A 20425-nucleotide genomic window follows, 5' to 3' on the forward strand; every position below is an offset into this window, starting at 1 on the left:
CATTGGCTCGGGGGCCGCGCGCCTGCGCAGTGCGGCCGCGCGGGCGGGGCCGCCCGGCGGGGCGGGAGCGCGGCGGGCCGGGAGGAGAGCTCGGCGTGAGGGGAGCGGGGCCGGCAGCCTGGGGAGCTGTCTGTCTGCTCCTGCCTCGGCATCCAGGGCCGCTCGGAGCAGCAGTGGCGTCCGTCATCGGCCTCCACACGGATACAGCCTTTGCAGAGCACCCGGAAGCGAGAGGAACAGATAGAAGTCGTTAAGATTGCAGTAAGGCACCTTTCTCCCCTTCTGACCGCCTCTATTTGAAGCACAGTGACCAGCTCTTAGCAATGAGAGGGATGGGATGCCCACCCCTTGCCTTGCTCTTTGCCCTGTGCTCGCAGTGCTGTAGGGTGTTTGGTAAGCCAGAACATCAGTGTCACACACTGAAGTCACCTCAGGCTGGCCGCTGCCCCGGAGCGTGCCCGGCCGCTCTGTGCTGCAGGGGCAGGTGAGGCTGCTGTGGCACCCAGGGACAGCGGCTGGCCCTGCCCTCCGAGCAGGCTGTGGGGCCAGCCCTCTCCGGGCTCCTGCACCCCTCTGAAGCCCTACGGGATGTGCTTCTCCTCGGTGCTTGCTGACAGCACTCAGAGCCAAAGGCTCTTTGAGGTCATGTCCTTAGGTGGGCCTCACACACTGCTACAGGCAGCTAATCCAAAACTGCAGATGACCAGGAAGATACACGTGGAAGGATTAGTGCTTGTATGTCTTGTTACTTTTGTTTCTTCCCTTACACATCTTTTTTACCAGCTGCTGCCCAAGGCCCAACAGCAAGCAAGATGATTCACAGTGTAACCCAGTCCAGGTACTCTTGCCAGACTTTTGTCTGGCAGGCAGAGACATGCAGGAGAAGCTGATTGCTTCCTGATGCTTTAGTTAATCCGTCTCTACATATTAGTTTCATACTTCCTGCAAAACTGCACACATAAAAGAACAATATTTTGCTGATGCTGACTCCTTTATCTTTTCTCAGAAGACTAGGTCATATGAAGTCCTGCCCAAGCCATCACTGAAAATGTTCCACTTTACACTTCTGATTTCAAGAAGTGTAACAGAGCAATATCCAAAGTGATAGATGTTGATGCCACTGAACATGCCGCTCAGAGCTGAGGTAGGGAAAGAGCAGTTTACAGTTTCAGCACCATTCCTGCTGCCTCTCACAGCAAATGACATGCCAAAGTCAGTGTCACAATCTCTAGAAGCAATTAGTTCTTTAACATATATTTAAGTGCAGATAATACGGTTTCCCTTCCTGCCATGCAGAAAGAAGAAAGAGCTTAATCTGTGTAAGCTACTGTCTTGTTCAGATGAGAGGCAAATGCAGAATGGTTTCTGTTCCACAGGCAAGCACCAGAATTCTTCACCTCCTCCTACCACTAAAACCCAGCCATGGGCATCTTCACTCCCCTGCAGCCTTCAAACACACCACACACAGCCAAAAGGAGAGAAAGAAAGAAGGTAAATAAACAATAGTGGAATATTTCAACAAAGACAGTGTTTGAAAACACTGTAGTTGTATACTGTGAAATTTGAAGCCTGAAATGAGAAAGCAGACAATGTAAAAAGAAATTATTTTTAACCATGCAGAAATTCTTGCAAACAATGATACTGCCCATCTTGGGTGTCTCCTCACATTGACCTTTGTAGGGGGTTACTGATGCAAGAAGAGATAGAGAGGAATTTGTTTGTGAACAATTTAAAGTACACCACTCATCAATCTTATTTTTGAAACAGGCCTAACCTGAAAGCATTCTTCCTTTCATTCAATGAAAGGAGAAATCCGAGCCACTGCTTCTGTGCTCTTTGAATAACAAACCTCTCCAGTGGTAGACTGGGCAGAGGAAATTCACACAGCAGAGCATTTGTAATATAAATTACCTGGCAGAGATTACATTTTAGGCTCCAGTTCTGTAAACTCCTGCTGCCTGCCTGACGCTCCACTGAAGTTTGTAGCATTCCAGTCCATTTAGAGCAAACTGAAAGATGAGAGCTCTAGTTCACAGCATGTGAAATCAAGTATACAATACATTTCTTTACTGCAAGCAATTATGTTTGGTACTAGCTCAGAGAACCATTCCAGGAAAAGACTTATACTCTTTTTTACTGTCTGAGATTGTATATACAATAATTCTGTAGCTGCATAATTTATTTTATATGGAATATGTTTATACAAAATAAAAAGTAGTTTTCCTCTAAGAGACATTTCTTTTTCTTGCATTTGTTACCATGGCGATACTGTCTCTGTTGGAAAGCTAAATTTACATTTAAAGAGACATTTTTTTTAAAGGGTAAAGGCAGATGGCTCCTGAGAGTAATTTATCTTGCTCAGAAGATTACAATTTATTTCACAGAATGTTTTGAGACTTAATTCAGTGCAACAAGCTGGGTGGTGGTTGCTGGGCTCTCAGCAGACAGGCACAAGGATGCCCCATGAACTTCCCTGTATTCCAGTTAACACATGATGCTAATCTGTGCTCCTGCATGGCAGAAACACAGGGAGCAGCACAGCAATTAAATCCATGCCATGTACTTCGTCAAACTTGGCATGTCTTACTCATATGTCTGTCCATTTCTGTGTAAGGAAGAGAATTACAGGTATCTCATTATGGGATATTTTCAACACCCCTTCTAAAAGCCACTTAATATAGTTAAAAGTTGTTTTAAATAGTTTTAACAGTGGTTGGAAAATAATTTATAACTTATAACTTCTTTGATATAATACCATGTATGTATGTATACAAACATCAATGTTTAGCTTTCACCTCTTTTACAGGTAAACATTTTAATTACATTGCAGCTGTGCAATCAGTGAATGAGCAATATTTAAGAAGACACAAGCTAGTCTATGATAGAGGGATTCAGTTCCCTGCATTACAAGGATTTGCTCTCCAAAGACAACACCACTTGCATCACATATGTTAAAAATACACGTAGGTTAATCACAGGGATGTGTTTTTCATAGCTTCACTGTTTTAAATTCATCTATCCTAGATGAGTCTCAAATCTAGAATTATTTGAAAAAATCAGAGATTTCTTTCAGTCCTGAATCATACCACATATGTCTGTAATTTTGGGATCAGAACATAGAACAGATAATGCCAGTTTATCTGTTAAAAAAGTACTACAGAATGGGTGAAGATGACTATTTCTTACACTACTCTAAGCTGATGTTATTACCATAACAGATAATTAATTAATGTGGTTGAAATGTATAGTTTCTGCGGCCTTCAACTATTTAACTCTTCATCTACCTTTCCTTTGCATGAAGCAGCAGCAAAGATAAGCTCTGATCTCTAGATAAAAAGCCCTTGTGCCCTAATGAGTTTTAATTTGAAAGTGAGTGTTGGACAATGCTGTGGACATTTTAGGAACTCGAAGCAGATGAAGCTTTTGCTCAGAATTCTGGACATGCCACTTCTTGCTCACACATGTTTCAGCCTCCCAGCAGAGCATCTTGCTGAGGAACATGGCAAAGCCAGTTGGTGTCTAAATGTTTTTTATTCCAGCACACAGACAGAATGCTAATGGGCCTCTTTCAGAAATGTTTGTATGAAATTTATTAACATTCCAAAGTAGGAATGTAAAGCACCCAACTTAATGAAAAAACAAAGATTCAAATGGATGTTTCTACCTTTTTTTCATTTGGTAGGTTTAACCACAATTGTTCTCAGTTCTATTAGTCTGACATTCCTTTTAAAGCTCTTACTTCAATATGAATTAGTAGAAACCTTAGATTTTGAATAATTTCTTTCCCTCATGTTCACAGATATACCTGCAAGTGCAAAACCTGAAAACACAAACTGCAACATGATGTAAAACTCATGGTTCAAGGCCTTTCTTGACAGCAGTTTCCTGACTTTCAGGGCCCTGAGAATTCCAGTTAGTACTGAATTTTAAGCAAAATAGAATTTGAAATTAAAAAGGCATCTATCTAGAGTTGTAGGATGACTGCACTGTGTAGTAGAGGGGAATCCTTGCAAACAGAGGAGTTAGTAAATGCAGCAGGCCCAGAGACTTTTTTTCAAGACTATGAAAGAATGATGTCTAGCACTGTTAATTGTGTGAGTTGTAGGTCAGGAAAAGCAGATAAAGCTGAGACAGAACACTGAAAGCAATTCAGAACAGTCCTATCAATGTAAAGCCAAAGAGTTTTCATCGCTCCAGCACCAGCCTCGTTTGACTGCAGCATTCAATTCAGACAGAATCCAGTTAATCTTATAAGTACAAATATTAAAAGGATACTCTACTTACTATTTTAAAGAAAATTCACCATGCTGTGAAAAGGTTTATCATGCAACTGCTGATTGGTTTTATCAATTTTTAATGGGTTGCAATGGGTTAAAGTGCCTGCAGTTCTTTCTTACCAGAAACATAAAAGCAACCCATTAGGATTTTTTTTCTTAAGGGAAATGTGATCTAAAGCGGAAGGGGAAAGTTCAGAACAGCTCCATCTGAGACTTTCTCCTGGCAGCAGTTGTACGTCCATCCTACCTTATTGCTTCCATTTGGAGCTGAAAGCATATAAAATGTGGCCCCCACAAGGGCAAGCTGAGGCAACAGAGGAGCTCATTTCCAGCCCAAGAGGCTCTCACAAAGCCACTTTGCTGTACCTGTCACTTCTGTTTCTGTGTTGATAAGCTATAGACAGAAATGTCTGACATGTATTGTATGTGGACCTTCAAACATTACTCTGTGGGTAAGTGTAACCATACCAGTACATACCACTATGGCTGTCCAGTAGAGAGGTTTGTATAGTTATTTCTCCCATGTTCCCAAGTGGAGTGGCATTAAAGTTGTTAACTTGTTCAAAAGCTGCACCTGAATGTTTCAGTAAATATACACCTCCCTCATGAGAGCAGACCCATTTTAAATGATGAGCTACACATAATCTACCATCTGATGATCCACTCTTTGGGATTTGAAATCTGTATGCAGAGATGGACACCAAAGCCATATTATTCCTTCCTGTCTGGGTAGTACCATCTCAGCTATATTCCATCACTACCTGTGATGCATCATATTTAATAATTATAGCAATCTGTTGGAGATTGTTTCTAAATACACCTGCTTTTGATGTTCCTGATCCCTGTGGAAAGCTTATGTTATTTTATAGTCTGTTGACTAAGCTCATGTGCACACCAGCTGCATTTTATCAGGGAACAATGATTGCCTTTTGAACTGGCTGATGGATTTTACTTAAAATAAAGAGGAGATATACCTTCTTTGGCAACAATCAGAGTGCTGTTCAGCACAATATCTATTTGCAGAATGTCATAGTCTCCAGCTAAACAATGCTTGTTCAACACAGCCACCAGCCCAAAAGAGGTGGAAAAAAACATATCTTAGAAACAGAAAGGACTCCAAGGTTTTCTGCTGCATAAGTAAACAAGTATCACCTCTTGTCATTTGGAAAGGTGTCTTGTCCAACCTGCTCCTGAAGCCTTTCAACAGCAATTACACACCTTTTCTAACTATGTTTACCAGATATCCTACTGGAAGCTTTTCCTTGTATCAAAGTTAAGCTGAGTCACGGAGTATTCAGCAGTTTTTATCCTGCCTTCCCCAAGTATGGAAGGAAAGGTGTTAATTTCCTTTGCAGCAACTTCAAAAAACTAAACCAAATACTTATGTATCAAATCTTCCTTTGAATCAAGAATTCCTTATGAGATATTTTCTAGTCTTTTTGATTCCTTTCTAACCCAAGTTTCTTAAAATGCAAAGCCCAAACCCATACACAGAACTTGAGAGGAGCATAATCAGCACCAAGAGCTGAAGGACTATCTCATACATTATCCAGCAATTCAAAAGGCTGCCAGCAAAGGACACTGGGTATCAGGTATCTTCTTTCCCACACTCTCAGGGCAGCACAACAGGATTAGCTGGGAGAGATACTCAGGGGAATCTCTGCTGTGAGGCAGGATGGCAATTCCTTTCTATACCCCCAAGGTAGCCTTTAGCCAGCTGACCCCACTGTGCCTTGCTTTCTCATTCCAAGACAGGTCTAGTCAAAACTGCTGACCAACAAATGCGTTTAAGGAAGCTGTTTTATTACAATATCCTGATCTGTTTTTCCCTTGGAGCTATGTTTTCTCTCTTCTCATTACTTGTGTTCCTTTTTCCCCCCCAAGAAGTGTCATCTCTCTGGGGCAAAGGTCTCTCTAGATTTTAAAAGTGGAAGGGCATATCAAATCATTTCATCCAACTTAAACCCAAGACACAGAATCATTAATTCATGTGTCGTGTCAGATAACCTTTGTTTCCTAGAAGCAGTGCTGCTGACAAAGGATATTGATTTGAAGACATCAGAACATTGGATTTTTTTTTTTCATTTTCACCAGTAATTTTTTTTTTCCCGTCTAGAAAACTAGGCTGCTTTTAAACTTTGAATTTGCCTTTAGTTTCCAGTTTAGGTTCCTGCTATGCTTTAAGTGATAGATTAGCGATGTCTTCGTCTCCACGGGGATTTATGCATTCCTAAATCACATTTCAATCTCTTAAATTAAACTGCAAGTTTCTTTGGTTTTTTTTTTTTGGTCCTTATATGCTTTATGGTAGATTTCTAGCTCTAACCCCAAATTTGTCCAGCATTTCCATATGCTGAACTTTGTAATCAGATTTCTCTTAACTTTACAAGCTTTCTGTTCGAGTGGCATAAGGTAATAAATCTGCCACCCTCTTTTGTTCTCATTAATAGAACAAAAGGGTTCTTGGGTGCTCATATTCAGTTGTTTGTCCTCTGATCCAGGCAACTGTTTTGCATGATGCTTCTCAAACTCCTGGCTACCTGTCTGAATGTTTTGTTGATGTCTGTTCTTGGAGGGCTCACCTAACACAGGAAAAATTACTTTCCTTTCAGAGCTCAGGTTATTAAACACTTCCACAAAGCTGCTGTTCTCCCTTACTGGAAGTTAAGAGAATTAGCACAAGGTTTCCCAAGATTCTTCAAAGAAAGGGGAAGTGCAATGGACCCCTAAGGCATGGCTGGATAAGAGCACTCATGTCACCTCACTCCTGCAAGCACAACAAGAACAACTTCTGCTGTGCCAGCTGACTGCCCTCCCTTCCTCCCCACTTCTGAAGAAGCCTCCCAGGCTTGTTCTGAGGTACAAAATCAAAGCATATTTCTACAATATATATCACAATCATATAGAGTGTGCAGTAGATCAACAGCAAAACAGGATCAACAGCCCTTAGAAGGTATCTAACTTTCAATTTGCAAAGCTTCTAGAGGCAACATTCATTTCCACCCTGCAAGAAACAAGTACTTGCTTCTTGCTATACAGAGTGACTCAAGTCAGCACTGAAGAAAATAAAGATTACATAGAAAAAAAAGAAGTTGGCACTTCTGTTTGCTTTCTTGTTCAACATTGCCAAAACCAGCAGATATACACAGCAAGATGTCTCTCTTGGTCCACAGGTCCCTACACAGAAACCATTTGTTTCTGCCTCAAAAAGATCTTTCCCATCTTATGTGGCAAGGAAGTCACCCCTGAGTTTTCTCCTCTGTTATTTGAATAGAACACTGCCAGCTACATACATTTCTATGTAGTCTGGTATCCTTAGAATAGGAGTGCAAACTGTTTAATACATTAGCAGTAATTGTCAAAGGCTTGAAGGCTCTCTGGGGAGCAGCAGGAGGTTTGCACATGGATTTTGTGCACTAGAAATCCCTATCAGTGTGTGTTACTACCCACTCAGAAGGCAGCCTGAAGTGTCTCTCGTACTCGAAACTCTGCCACCTTTGCTTTCCAACCAGCCTTTTAGCTCTGAGGAAAGTTGACTCTGAGAAAAGGAGCACAGACAGTCTTTTAGCCTGTCTAGACATTCTGGATGCTGAATGTTTAATAGCCTGGTATAGCATAGTTGGACTATAGCAGTAGAAAGTGATGAAGGCAGGAAAAACAATAGGCAGAACTTCTGGTTTAACAGGCATAAATGCACTGTGTCTGTAGCTGCTCTGAGCTGTTAGCCCGCAGGAGGCTAGGAAAAAATAATCCTTTCTATGTCAAACATGCTCTGTCTAGACAAATAAGAGCTTCACCTTTTTTGCATACCCCTTGTCCCCCAGAAGTTGCTAGAAATAACTGTTAGACATCAAAATATACACAAAAGGCACTCTCCAGCAAATCAAAAATGAGAATCAGTAGTTGGTTTGTTTTGGCTTTCTTTCACACAATATTAATGTATAGACAGAGTTCTTCTACATAGGCTTTTTTCATTGTCTCTCACACATTTTGGAAAATAATCTATCAAGATACATGAAACCTGAATTTAAAAAACCCTGAGAAAACTGAAGTGCAACTTAAAATTCAGGAACTTCAGCAGCTGATCTCTGGAGTACTTAGGACCACAAATTACATAAATGATGGATGCTCGTCAGTTAAATGAGCATTGATTGTTGATCAGCTGAATTTAAAAATGGTTTTGAATGGCTTTAATGTTTATGGTTGACCCACTGGGTTCATAGCATTAAAAAAGTACTCAAGTTTCACCATCCTTAGTATGCAACAAATCTTGTAGTTTATGCAAATGCTGGAAGGAAGACATGAAAACCTTCCCTCAATTTATTTCCTTGCAGATGAGCTGCATCACAACTGTGAGCACCACTAAATTTTTCTTGTATCAAGTACTTCAGTCATCAATTGGTTCAGAAGTTATCAACCATGAACTTTCAGACCCCTTTTTTGTCTAAAGAAAGTTAACTTAAGCAACATGAAACACAAGCATTAAATTGCTGGTTTATAACTTTAGAGGGCTCAAAGCAGCTTATGATGTAAGAAAATTGGAGTCAACACAAGGCTCTGAGGTGGTGCTTACTATTTCCTTGAACTTCCATTTCATCTTTCCATTGACATTAATTGCATACAAGAAAGACAGTGGATTTGCATTACATTTGGGCATATGAGTCACAAATTACAGATTTAATAAGAGTCATTTAAGGCCTCCTCCTGGAAAGGGAACATCTCTCCCAAGCCCAACCATGCAGGCTGGCTCACCACCTGCCTTGGACCTTGACCTTTCTGAATCATGTCAATGCTGTGTGCAGTCAAGTCTGCTTCAGGTAAATAACCACTGGGATTACAGAGCCATCAGACATGGTTTGATGGCCTTTTCTGAAGTCCATGTTAATGCAGTGCTTTTCAATACAGACCAGACCATGCTGAAGAATATTCTGTATAATATAATCTCATTACAATTACAAATGCAACTTGATGTTTTGTAATCTGGGGTCATCTTTTTAAGATACGGTCAAATAAAGAATATTTATAGGTAGCTGCTGCTGCAACTTAGCAAAACCAAAACAAAATTCTGGGAACATAATTTTGATTAAAAGTGAAAAGATGAAAGTGTGTGTGTGGAGGGGGGGGGGATAGAACACCAAGACAAGAAGATATATCTTCAATAATTTTAATTTCACCTTTAATTTCGCCTCACTTAAGCTACTTCTAATATTTAAGATAAGAAGTATTTTTGTCTCTGGAAGTAGGATCAGTATTTAAACATAGAAAGGGTGGCAGAGTACTCCTGAACCCAGTAGGTTCTTGGTTTAGGACTCAACAGCAAGAGCAAGCCCATCTTTAGACCACTCAGTGAAAGGAGGCAGGTCTTCTGCAGACCTGCACAGTGTGTTCATAGTGCATGGAACCACCTGCACATACCTCACTAAAATTTCTTCAGCAGGTCTTGTATTATGAGCATGTTTTAATATTAAAAATCTGTATATGCTAAAGCAGGTTGTTCCTTTGGATTCCTGCATATAATCCTACAAAATAGTATGGGACAGGACCAGATAAGTTCTTGTAAAGATAAATGTTCAAAAATACTAATTTCTCTGAGTAGAAGTCTCAGGTTCAAAAGTCATATGCAACAGGAAAATAATGATACAAAATGTGATTAAGCATCAGTTACCCTGGGAACAGTAATACACATACCTGCAACTACTTAGGACCAAGCACATCTTTCTCCATTAATCCTTTCCAAAATTGTTTTTCCTAATTCTGTCATGTTTACTGTCAGCAGTGCTTCAGCTACAGAGTACATGCTTTCCTAAGTTTTATGTGCAAATGGGACTTACCTCAGTGAGAAAAACAACTCCCTGATTTGTACACTAGAGTAGCTGGTGCTTGTATTCAGAGAGTTTATTTACTGCAGACAAATGTTTTCTGTTGGCTGGACTTCATCCAACTGGGCAAGAAGAACCAATTTCTGCTTTTACCTTTTCCAGTAGGCACCACAGGAGCAACAGCAAAGTTACAGATGCAGGAAGCAGGTCCCAGCACTTCTGGGATGGGAATCTGTGGAAGGTGACTTAGGGAGATGGAGGACCGAGAATTGTATTCCTTTGGTGCCATAAAATCAATAATGAAATACATACTTGGTACTAATCATGGTGTTATTTATACAAATAGCTGGAATTTATACAAATACTACCATTTATACAAATGGCTGCTGGAATCTTTTTTCAAAGACAAAATAAAGGAGCCACCTTTTCTCAGTGGTGCCCAGGGAAAGGGCAAGAGGCACTGAGTACAAGCTGAAATACAGGAAATTCCATTTGAACTTAAGCAAATACGTTTTCCCACTATGATAGATTGCACAGAGAGACTCAAGTCTCCAGCCTTGGAAGAAATATTTAAAACTTGGCTGGACATGGCCCTGAGGAGCCTGCTGTAGGTAGTCCTGCCCTGAGCAGGGAGGGGTCAGACTAGACAATGCCCAGAGGTTCCTTCCAGCCTCAGCTAGTTCATGACTCCAAGACAACCTTCTTATTCAATTAAATGACACAGCAACAGCCAAACACAATCTACTGCTCTTAAATCCAGGAAGACACGCAAGTCCCTTCTCTATGCTTATGTAGGTTTGTGCCTTTTCAGATTGTCATTATAAGATGTAATGTTTCATTACAGTTCTTGCAGTAAGGGCAGACTTAAATCAATTCCCTTTTATGGGGTCAGCATAGCCTGAACAAATGTGACAGACAGACCCTGAAACACTACTAATGAGAACAGGAAATTAATCAAAGAAGCTACTGGCCGAGTAGAAAATTTGTGATAGTTTTAATTGGGATAACAGTGCCAGGAAAAATACAACAGTACCACTGCTTGATCAGCACAGAATCAGCAACATAATTTGTTTACACCCTGTGCCAGACAACACTATGAAATATAAAGACCTAACCCTTACCAAAGAGATAAATATTGTTAAATAATAGCTATTACTGGATTGCAGAACACAGCTAACACTAATCTGTCATCCTTTCCTGATACAGAAATTCAACAAGACAGGCAGCTGGAATACAGGAAGGAAACCTGTGTGTCAGTTGTAAGCCACTTGGCAGACAATTTGCTGGCAGGAGGAAAGAACTAGCATGGCATAAAAATATTCATCAGACAAGTTTGTTAAAGAGCCCTTACCACATGTTACTCTTTTAGACAAAACTGGCAAACAATTATACTTGGTGAGATAAAGATATAGGGGAAATACTAAAATTGAATTAAGAAAATGCAAAGGAATTTGGATAGCAGAGTAGTAAATGAGGCTGAGAAAAGAAGTTAGAGAAATTTCAAAAAGAAAAAGTAATTATATTTGTCCTATGCCATTAAGAGCTTTTCTTTCTACCTCACTTTCAGAAAGGCCCAACTATCTTTCTGTTAATATTTTTTTCCCCCAGACAAGCATAGGAACGTTGTCATGTTCTCCATCTAGTACATTTTAATGGTAGCTGAAATCAGCTGTTTCTTACCTCAGCTTTAGACCTTCCTAAACCCCAAAGCCTCCTATTTGCTTTTTATTGTGCATATTGTAGAACAGCATTGCAAACTATTTTCTCACTATAACCATCACCTGTTTTAGTTATGTCAGGATAAGCAACAGCAACCTCCAAGTCATTTCAATCCAGAGCTGCTGTTAACAGGAGCCCCTGCTTTTGAAGGGGGCACCACCACACCATTAATCATAGAGAAGCTAGAGGTTCAGAAGGGAGGAAGTTTCCTGCACTGCAGCACCAGTATAGCTCTTAATAGGCTTTAAAAAATACATTATAAGTTTTAAAATAAACATTAAGAAATTTATGTACAGAATAGAAATAAGATTATAGAACTTCTGTTTCAAGTACTTCAATGCACTACGAGTGGAGTTCTATAAAGACCTTTAACAACTCAGAAGTCAGAAAACTCTAGCAGATATAGTTGCACGTTTTCCCTTCTTTTATCTTTGCTACACAATACCTTAGTGATCTCCATGAGGATAAGAGCTCAACCTACCTCCCAGTTAATTCAAAGAAGATCTGTAAGTTTATTTCAGTGTTGAATATGTCCTGTTCTTTTTATCAGTAACAGTATCTACTCATAAAATGATCTACTTAAACACCTTTCATCCAACACAGATATTCCTCTACAATATTCTGGGAAACTTTAGTACATCTTAAAACTGAGATAAAAGCCTGACATAGAAGCAGTAACTGTCTTCATGGCTGTTTGTGTTTTCAGGGATTTTCTTTGTAGTGTTACCCATCTGCTAACTTTCAAGAGCCACTAATAGTAAAAACACAGAGATAGAAACAGCCAAGCACTTAACATCAGGTAAAAAATACACACCAGATAATCCACAAAATTGATGCTCCAGGAGCCCATGTGAGAGAAACCTAAATTTCTACACACTCAGCTATCTTTCTAGTTAATACTACCTCAGCAGCAGAGCATGTCTTACTGACTGGCATTTATACAGCTAAGGTGTGGAAGCAAAGGCTCATGGGAAGGTGATTAATTAATTTTAATGCTGATTGGTTTCATGTTTTATGTGTGAGTGACAGACAGGAGAAAGGAGCATTGTATATGGGAGCAGCTGAAGGCAAGGTAGGCTCTTTCAGGAGGACCATCAGCAGTGCTGAGGCTGTTCAGGCTCTGAATAAGCTCTTTTGGTGTTTTGTTCTGTGGGTGGATCCCCTCAACTAAATAAGAAATTGTTCTCAGTTCTTGTTCTGTCTTATGGGTGTTAGAATGTTGTGGGAGAGCTGACCGATAGGCCTAAAGCTCAGTCTGATTCTTGAGAAGTACCAAGCCTCAAGCTGGCATCAGCAGTAAGATGAAAAGCAGGAAAGAAACTTGAGTGGAAATCTAACATTGCTAGAATGGCCACAAAAATGTTACACCACTGCTGCTGTGCATCATTCTTGCTTTTAAAGCTTGCACCTGGGTTGAGTGACCAGTAGAAATGGCATCTTCCATCTCTGCCTTGAAGAAACTGAGAGCATTTTCCTCCAAACAAATTCAAATAAGTTGTTTTAGATGGAGACGTTATCTGATTAGGCCAAGGCAGGGCCATGCAGTTTCACCTTTGGAATTAAGTCCTCAAGTATTCAAGGAAAGGTGGAGACTGAGAACCTTGTTATCTCTATTCCCCCACCCTCTGCATTTTACCTCTACAGGGTGTAAACCCATCAGCAGGGGGAAGGACTGTTAGGTGTAGTGCTGGTCTAACGATGCTTTAAACACGGCAGAAAACAGTGGCAGCGGCTGAAGGTGGTGCCATCCCCAGCAGGAAGGAGTCGGCCAACCCCAGGGCAAGGTCAAGGGGTGAGAAGGTCTCAGCAGCTCCAGGTCTCAGAAGAACCCACCCCTGCAACTTCGTGGGGCTGAGCCGGCCAGCTGTATACTTAAAGCAATGTGGGGTACCCAGGAGTTCTGTTTGCTGACTCACGTGTAAGGCAGTGGTTAAGGGTGGCAGGAAATGGGGGCCAGGGGTTGTACAGGGATAGGCTGATATCTTAAGATGTCAGCAAACTTCGGAGGAAGAGAATGTATTGAAGGCTATGTTTATTCAAATAGTTCAACCTTTTTGGGTGCTATCTCATTAGCTGGAACAGAAGGAAATGTTGGAATTGGAATATGCTGTATTCATCTGTTCTAGGCTATAAATTGACTGTGAAACATCACATGGAAGCTCAGTAGTGCTCCTTGCTGTTGTCAGCATTGATGGAGTGGCAGCCTGTGAACAACAATGTTTTCTTTTGCAGATATGGTTGGAGTGATAAACGAATGCAGTAAACTTAAATCTTTCTCCTTTTCGGGCTGTAGCAACAGCCAGGGTGGTATTAAAGAAGTCCTGAGGATGATACCTGGACACAGCAGGGTTCTCCATTCACCTGCAGTGTAAATGTAGCAGTAACTTTGCAGCCTTTTTACAGCTGTGAAAGCTAAGACACTGGAAAATACTAGGAGTGGTCAGTAGACAGACCCAAATGGAGAGTGACTGTAGACAACTGGAGATGCAATAAATCACAACACATGATTGTTAGTGGTAGAGCTGGGGAGGTAATGCCACAAACCACAACTTTTACTCTCTTGCACTTTTGTACAACCAGGTGTTCAATGCAGCATTTGTGTCTACATTACATAACTGTCTTTAAAGAATCATACTTTCCCACTCATTCTATGTCCCATTCATTGTTCAAGGACTGCTTCACCACTCAAATAATTGTGCTTTCAAGGAGGATGCCTTAAGAAAAGCCCATGGACTCTCTGTAGGAGATAAGACACTTGGAAATAAAAAGTTTGCTTTGTATCAGAATTAACTGATGTTTGATGAAAAATTTGTTTTCTCTTGACTATGAATTTTAAAGTTACAAAACTCTTAAACCAACCTGTTTAATGTAGATTTTTAATTTTCTGCTGCTGAACACTGGAAAACATTAAATGTGGCTTTCCAAATTTCCAAGGAATTATGAATTCAGAGGAAACTGATGCTATGTCCTAAGGAAATGCAAGATAGATCTAGAAGTAGGTAGCACATATTTTAGAAATAATTAGTTCAATAATAATTCTGCTTAAGAGTTGTGACACTAACAAGTCATTTTGTCTTTCTCTCTCAATTTTCCTTCCTGTAAAATGGAAATATTAATTTCTAAATACGGCATTTACCTGCATGCAATTACTACTAGTGCAGGCTGTGCTGCATTTTAATCTGGAAGATACAAAAAGCTCTCAGTAAATATCTTGATTTTGCACCTAACCAATGTGTACACTTTCAAGGGAGTAAGAGATGAGTTTGTCCACAGTCGATTTCCCAAGAGAAGCTCTTCTTCCCTGGGGCTCAGCCTAGAGCTCTTTTGCTTTATTTTTTTTGTGGACTTCTACCAGCCTGAAGGTGTCAGCTCTATTTTGTTGTTGCCCATGGCCATCTGGCTCTGAGTGTTGCTTCTGAGCTCCAAGAGGAACGATTCCTCTGGTCTTTTCAGAGTAATCTACAAGAAGAGGCTTCCTTAGGCCACTTTTTTTTTTTCAGAAGATGCATCAATTAATAACATCCCTAATCCTTTAAATCCTGTGAATTTTGGTGCTTTGACTTTTCAGTTCAAATATTCCTTAATATTTATCAAACAAATAAGGGAGGTGTTGCTTTGAAAGGGGAGTTAATGTATTGGTTTGATGCTTGCAAAGGCTTCTGAGAAAGGAAGAAATCCTACTGGAGTGGGATAGGGCAAAGACTGTTTAAACAGTTAGTGTCTAAGCTATTTTCAGGTCTTGGGCCACAGCACCATGACTTTGCTTTGCTGAAGACAGAGGTTCTGAGTTGATTTATAGTTGGTTTATCCATATCCTGAGCATTTAGTGCTCTCCCAATTTCTTCACAGATAAACCAGGAGAGAAGGAAGCAGCAAAGAAGAAATGGATAAGTGAAGAGAGGCCAAGAAAATAAGTTGCTGGAGGTGGAAAATGTCCAGCAACCTGTGAGTCTCATATGCTGATCCACCTGAACATAGAAATTTTGACCTTCCTAAAGCACCTCTGAGCTAAAAAGCTGCTACAAGATGAAAAAGTGAAAGATAGAAGAGCCGAGTTGTGGGTTGTGTCAAGGCTTTCCCTTGAGCTGTCTCCTCCTGGTCCAGCTCAGTGGTGTAATGGAGAGCAGGACAAAGTCCTGCCCATCTCACCTGGTATCTGGGAACTGACAGCTAAACATGGGAATTGCCACCTAAATGCTGATGTTACTTGATCTTACTGATATTTTCAGGTGATTAACAACTACAAGATAGTTTTGCATTGAACAATAGCCTTCAGTGAATTCTAATCTAGACTAAAACATAATTCTAGTGTCAGTGCCTTGAAATGAATTTTTGGAACAAATTAAAAATATTTGATTCTTAGTAGTTTGGTATTCTGTGATAAATTCACAAGTTGAATATATTAGAATCATGAAAATTGGCTTTTTTGGGGTGTATTTTATATTTTATTGCACATTAATGTAATTTAATTGTAGAGTTAAAGAATATCTCTACTCTTTGATTAAACAAGAGGGAATGAATACAAGAACTTTGATATGATTAGTATTTATTTAGTCAGTTTTGTAACTTCTCCTTATACCCTTTATGGATAACTGCCTGGTACTTACATACATTTTGTTCTTTCTGCAAGACTGCAGTACACTTATGTTAGTTGTAGCATTATCTTGGGATGTGAATGAAGATCTCATTGAGCTCAAATGCAGTATGGTTGTGCTTCTGCAGCTTCTGAAGAGCACACCTCCATCCATTCCAGCCTGGGATGCCAGGCATCTATAGGTTCCAATATAAATGTTATGTCTTGTGAGTTATTCTAATCCTGTGAACAAACTTCTTGTCATGGTGAGTGATGAATTGATTTCTTTTTCTTTTTTTTTCTGTTAATTAACTTCTCTTGTACCAGAAGTTATTTGTTCCACTAAAATATACAGGAATGTGGGAAGCTGGCAGTCTTGATTTATGGCTTTTGCCTCATAATCTATTTTTCAAAAATGCACTATTCAAATTTGCTTTTAGTGCTAGATGAGAGATCATTAACCTGCTCTCTTGAGGGCAAGCATACCAGTAAAGGCAGGCAGAAGTTCAGGAAAGCTACACCTCCAGATAACGTGAAGGAAAAACTCTTCAAATGCAAACATGGCATTACCACAGCATGACTACGGGAGCCATGGAAAGAACAACAAACCGATAGCAACTGCTACAGAACGTGGCCGTGTGGCTTCTCAGGTGCTGCAGCCCCTGTGAGCCTCTGAGCTGACTTCTTGGATATGCACTGTTTGCTGGCATTCAGCAGAATTCAAGAGTGTCTTCTAGGGCTGAAGTGTTCTGTCTCTAAAAGCCTCTGAGGGATTAAACTGACATTACATTCCCAGGGAGTTCTGTAGTCTTTGCAGTAGGGAAAGGTGGATGGATTGGATGGGTGTCTTTGTGGAACTCCCCAGCAAACTGACTTTAGGGAAGAAGGTGCTGCAGATGGCAGACCTGGTCCCGGCTCTCCCAAACCCTAGAGGGCTGGGACATCAGTGTGCTGGTGCCTGGCTCTTGGGATACCCTTGTCAGCATGGGCTCTCACAGAACCACAGAATGGGTGAGGCTCGAAGGCACCACAGGGGAGCACCTGGTCCAACCTCCCTGTTAGCAGGGCTGTCCTAGACAACATGGCATAGGGTTGTGTCTAGACAATTCTAGAGTATCTCCAGCGAGGCAGACTGCACCCTTTCTGGACAATTTGTTCCAGTCTCATTCTCATGGTGAAGAAGTTCTTGCAGTGCATCACAACAACACCTTGCCTCTTGCTTCGTGTCCTCTTGCTTGATGCCGCCGGGAAGAGCCTGGTTCCATCTTCCCGGTACCCCGCCTTCACACATTTATATACATTAATGAGCTCTCGGAGCGCTGCGCCTTAAGCGGGGAGCGGGCGATCCCGCGGAGGACGGACAGGCGCTTGCAGCGAGGGAAAGCACCGCGGAGAGGCCGTGCCCGAGCTCCCGCCGCGGCACCGGAGGCACGGAGCGGGTACCCGCCAGTGCCGGATCACCGCGGGGCTGCTCTCGGGGGCCGCCGGGGCGGCAGGCGAGGGCCGTGCCGCCCCGGCCGGGGCTGGGCAGGGGGCGACGGGACGAGCCGCCGCGGGGTCCGGGTGCCACCCCAGAGGCCGCGGACTCTTTGCCGCGCTGCGGCCGCTAGCCCCGCGCTGCCTGGCGGAGGGAGACGTCGCGCGGCGTCGGTCTCCATGGCAGTGGGGCTGCGTGGGCGGAGTGGTCGGGGCCGCAGCGCGGCGGGCGGGCGCGCGCGGGAGAGAGGGAGGGAGGAGGTGAGGGAGGGAGCGCGCACCCCCGGCCCGCCCCCGCCCCTCGCTCGGTGTTTGTGTCGGGCTGTGGCGGCGGCGGCGCGGCCGAGGGGCTCCCGCCCTCCCGCCGCTGCGAGCCCGAGAGCCCCGCGCCCGTCCCCGCCCCGCGCCCGCCATGCGCGGCCCCTAGAGCAGCGGGCTCGGCGACTGGTGCGGTGCCTGCGCGGCGGCGGCCATGGCGGTGGAGACGCGGCCGGAGCTGGTGGGGAAGCGGTTCCTGTGCCTCGGCGGCGAGGAACCGCCGGAGAGCGGGCGCTGGCGGGCCGGGGTCATCCGCGCCGTGTCCCAGCGGGACTCGCACAGCCCCGACCTGGCGGTAAGAGCCGCGGCTCGGGCCGGGCCGGGGGCTGCGGCGGGGGGCGGCGGGCCCGGCGTGCCACGGCCCCGCGCCCGCCGGGCGCAGTGACGTGGAGCCGAGGGTCACGGCTGGCGCCAGGTGCGGGGCTCCGTGCCCCGGCCGGGCGGCCGCGGGGGCAGCGGGCCGGTGCCCGGCCTGGCCGCCGGGGGACAATCGGGCTGCCGGAGCAGCGGCGGAGAATGCGGCTGATCCAGGGGAATGCAGGAGCTGCCGCCGCGTAGCACTGTCCGGCTGGGTCCGACGCGCTGGTGAACGTTGTTATTAAAAGAATGTAATTGTTTCCCTTCCTTTCATGCCCGCTGTCACTGTTTTGCTAAGGGGTGTAGGAATGTGCGTGTAGGTTAGCGAAGGAGCCAGGATATGTGCTCTGTTGTGCTCAGACACACTCTCGCTGTGGGGGGGAGACACGGCCAGGATTTCCTCGCGTTGGTGTTCTGAATGCATAATCTGTAAAATGGAGTTTTATTGTGCTCCCCGGACTTCGTCTTTATATTGTTCGTGAATTCCGCAGGCACAGGAGTGCTGTGTTACCTCTGTGGTTGTCTCCTGGATGTTTTTATGTCATTTAGGGCTTCTGAAAGCACATTCAAAAATATCACGACTATGTAAATGGGCATTACGTAGGCTGCAAAAAGGAATCACCGGACTGCGCCGGGCAATCCATATTGCTGCTGGCAAGGGGGGGCGTTCACAGCCCGACACTGATCGGGGTGGAATGTTGCCTTTTTTACAAACTCATCAGGCAAACAATTGCCTGGTCTTAGAGATTATCGATTGCTCAGATCGAGGAGTGTGAATCACAGAATTAAGAACTCCTGTTTTCGTTCTTCCCAGACTTCAAGCTTTGTTTCAAAAACAGAAAGGGGACTTGAGATACTAATTTTTTGCTATATTCTGGTTTTGTTTTCTTTTTTGTTTTCTTGGTGGTTTTTTTTTTTTTTTGGCATGCTTTTCTGGATTTTTTCCCATTCTCCAGTTATAATTCAAGAAGCCCTTGAATTCAAGTTCATAATTCAAGTTCATGCCCTTCTTTATGAAATGGTTTGTGTTTTCAGCCTTTGGCTATATGTGAGAATCATCTAGAACACTTTATTTTTAGAACCTATTTTGGGTGTTATTCTTGCAGGGTAGTCTCTAGAATCTATATACAGTTATGGAAACACTGAGTAAGGTTTAAGGAGGTATTTACTAACATTTACAAGTCAGAGCCATAATTTGTAAACTCTAGGGGTAGAGCTGACATAAAGAGAGAAAAGCATTTCAGGGACTGTGTCTGTTTTTTTAAATGAAAGATGCATGCTGCCGATTGTAAAAACTTGTTCCTCTTCTTAACTTCGGTGTCTGTTTTTCTCTTCAGATGCTCTTTTGTTGCAATTCTTGGTAATTTAAGGAAGAACTGTCATGTCACAGCTGTTTTTTGAGGCAGGATGACTAAGGGTGTGCTTATGTGTTGTAGTGAAGCACCATTTGCATGGATCCAAACTACCTGAGAAGCAGGATGGATGCTCCAGCTGCACTTCAGCCTGGGTGCAGTGCTAACGTGGCCATATTCCTTCTGGTGTTCAAGACAGCTGCACAGCACTGCATTATGCTATGTAGATACACTCCTAGTCACCTACGAGTGCTGGAAGCCTGGGAAGGTTTTGAAAATAATTTCTAGGTCTAAAAAGATGTAGTAGTACTTAACTACTGGAACATCATTGCCCTCTTTAAAGTGCAGTGTTTGGGGTTTTGTGTTACGTGTTCTCTGGCCCCAAAGCACAAGAAAGTGGATAGAGGAAAAAATGATGAGGTTTTTTTAAGCAACAGGTAGTTTCTGCAGGTTAGACTCTCTTTCTGCATTTATAATGAACATTAACTTCTTGTTAGTCGATATTTGCTAAGGTGATTATCCTCTTCCCCTGCC

The 20425-nt window shown here is 42.8% G+C and overlaps 1 protein-coding gene and 1 long non-coding RNA gene across 3 annotated transcripts in view; both read left to right on the top strand.

Annotated features, from left to right (window-relative positions):
• The first annotated feature begins 46 nt into the window (after positions 1 to 46).
• LOC116183782 (uncharacterized) lies at positions 47 to 15700 on the top strand. The gene is made up of 3 exons (XR_004148475.2): positions 47 to 261; positions 1377 to 1491; positions 15665 to 15700. It is a non-coding gene; the product is annotated as an uncharacterized LOC116183782 (long non-coding RNA).
• Positions 15701 to 18260: 2560 nt separating this feature from the next.
• JMJD1C (jumonji domain containing 1C) overlaps positions 18261 to 20425 on the top strand; it is a 158370-nt gene continuing 156205 nt past the window's right edge. For both annotated transcript variants that reach the window (XM_021535498.3, XM_021535521.2), the window contains exon 1: positions 18261 to 18477. In XM_021535498.3, the coding sequence (XP_021391173.2) occupies positions 18337 to 18477 (141 nt within the window). In that variant the 5' untranslated portion in view covers positions 18261 to 18336. The remainder of the gene's footprint in view (positions 18478 to 20425) is intronic.

Source organism: Lonchura striata, chromosome 7 (assembly GCF_046129695.1).
Source record: "Lonchura striata isolate bLonStr1 chromosome 7, bLonStr1.mat, whole genome shotgun sequence".
Lineage (NCBI taxonomy): Eukaryota > Metazoa > Chordata > Aves > Passeriformes > Estrildidae > Lonchura > Lonchura striata.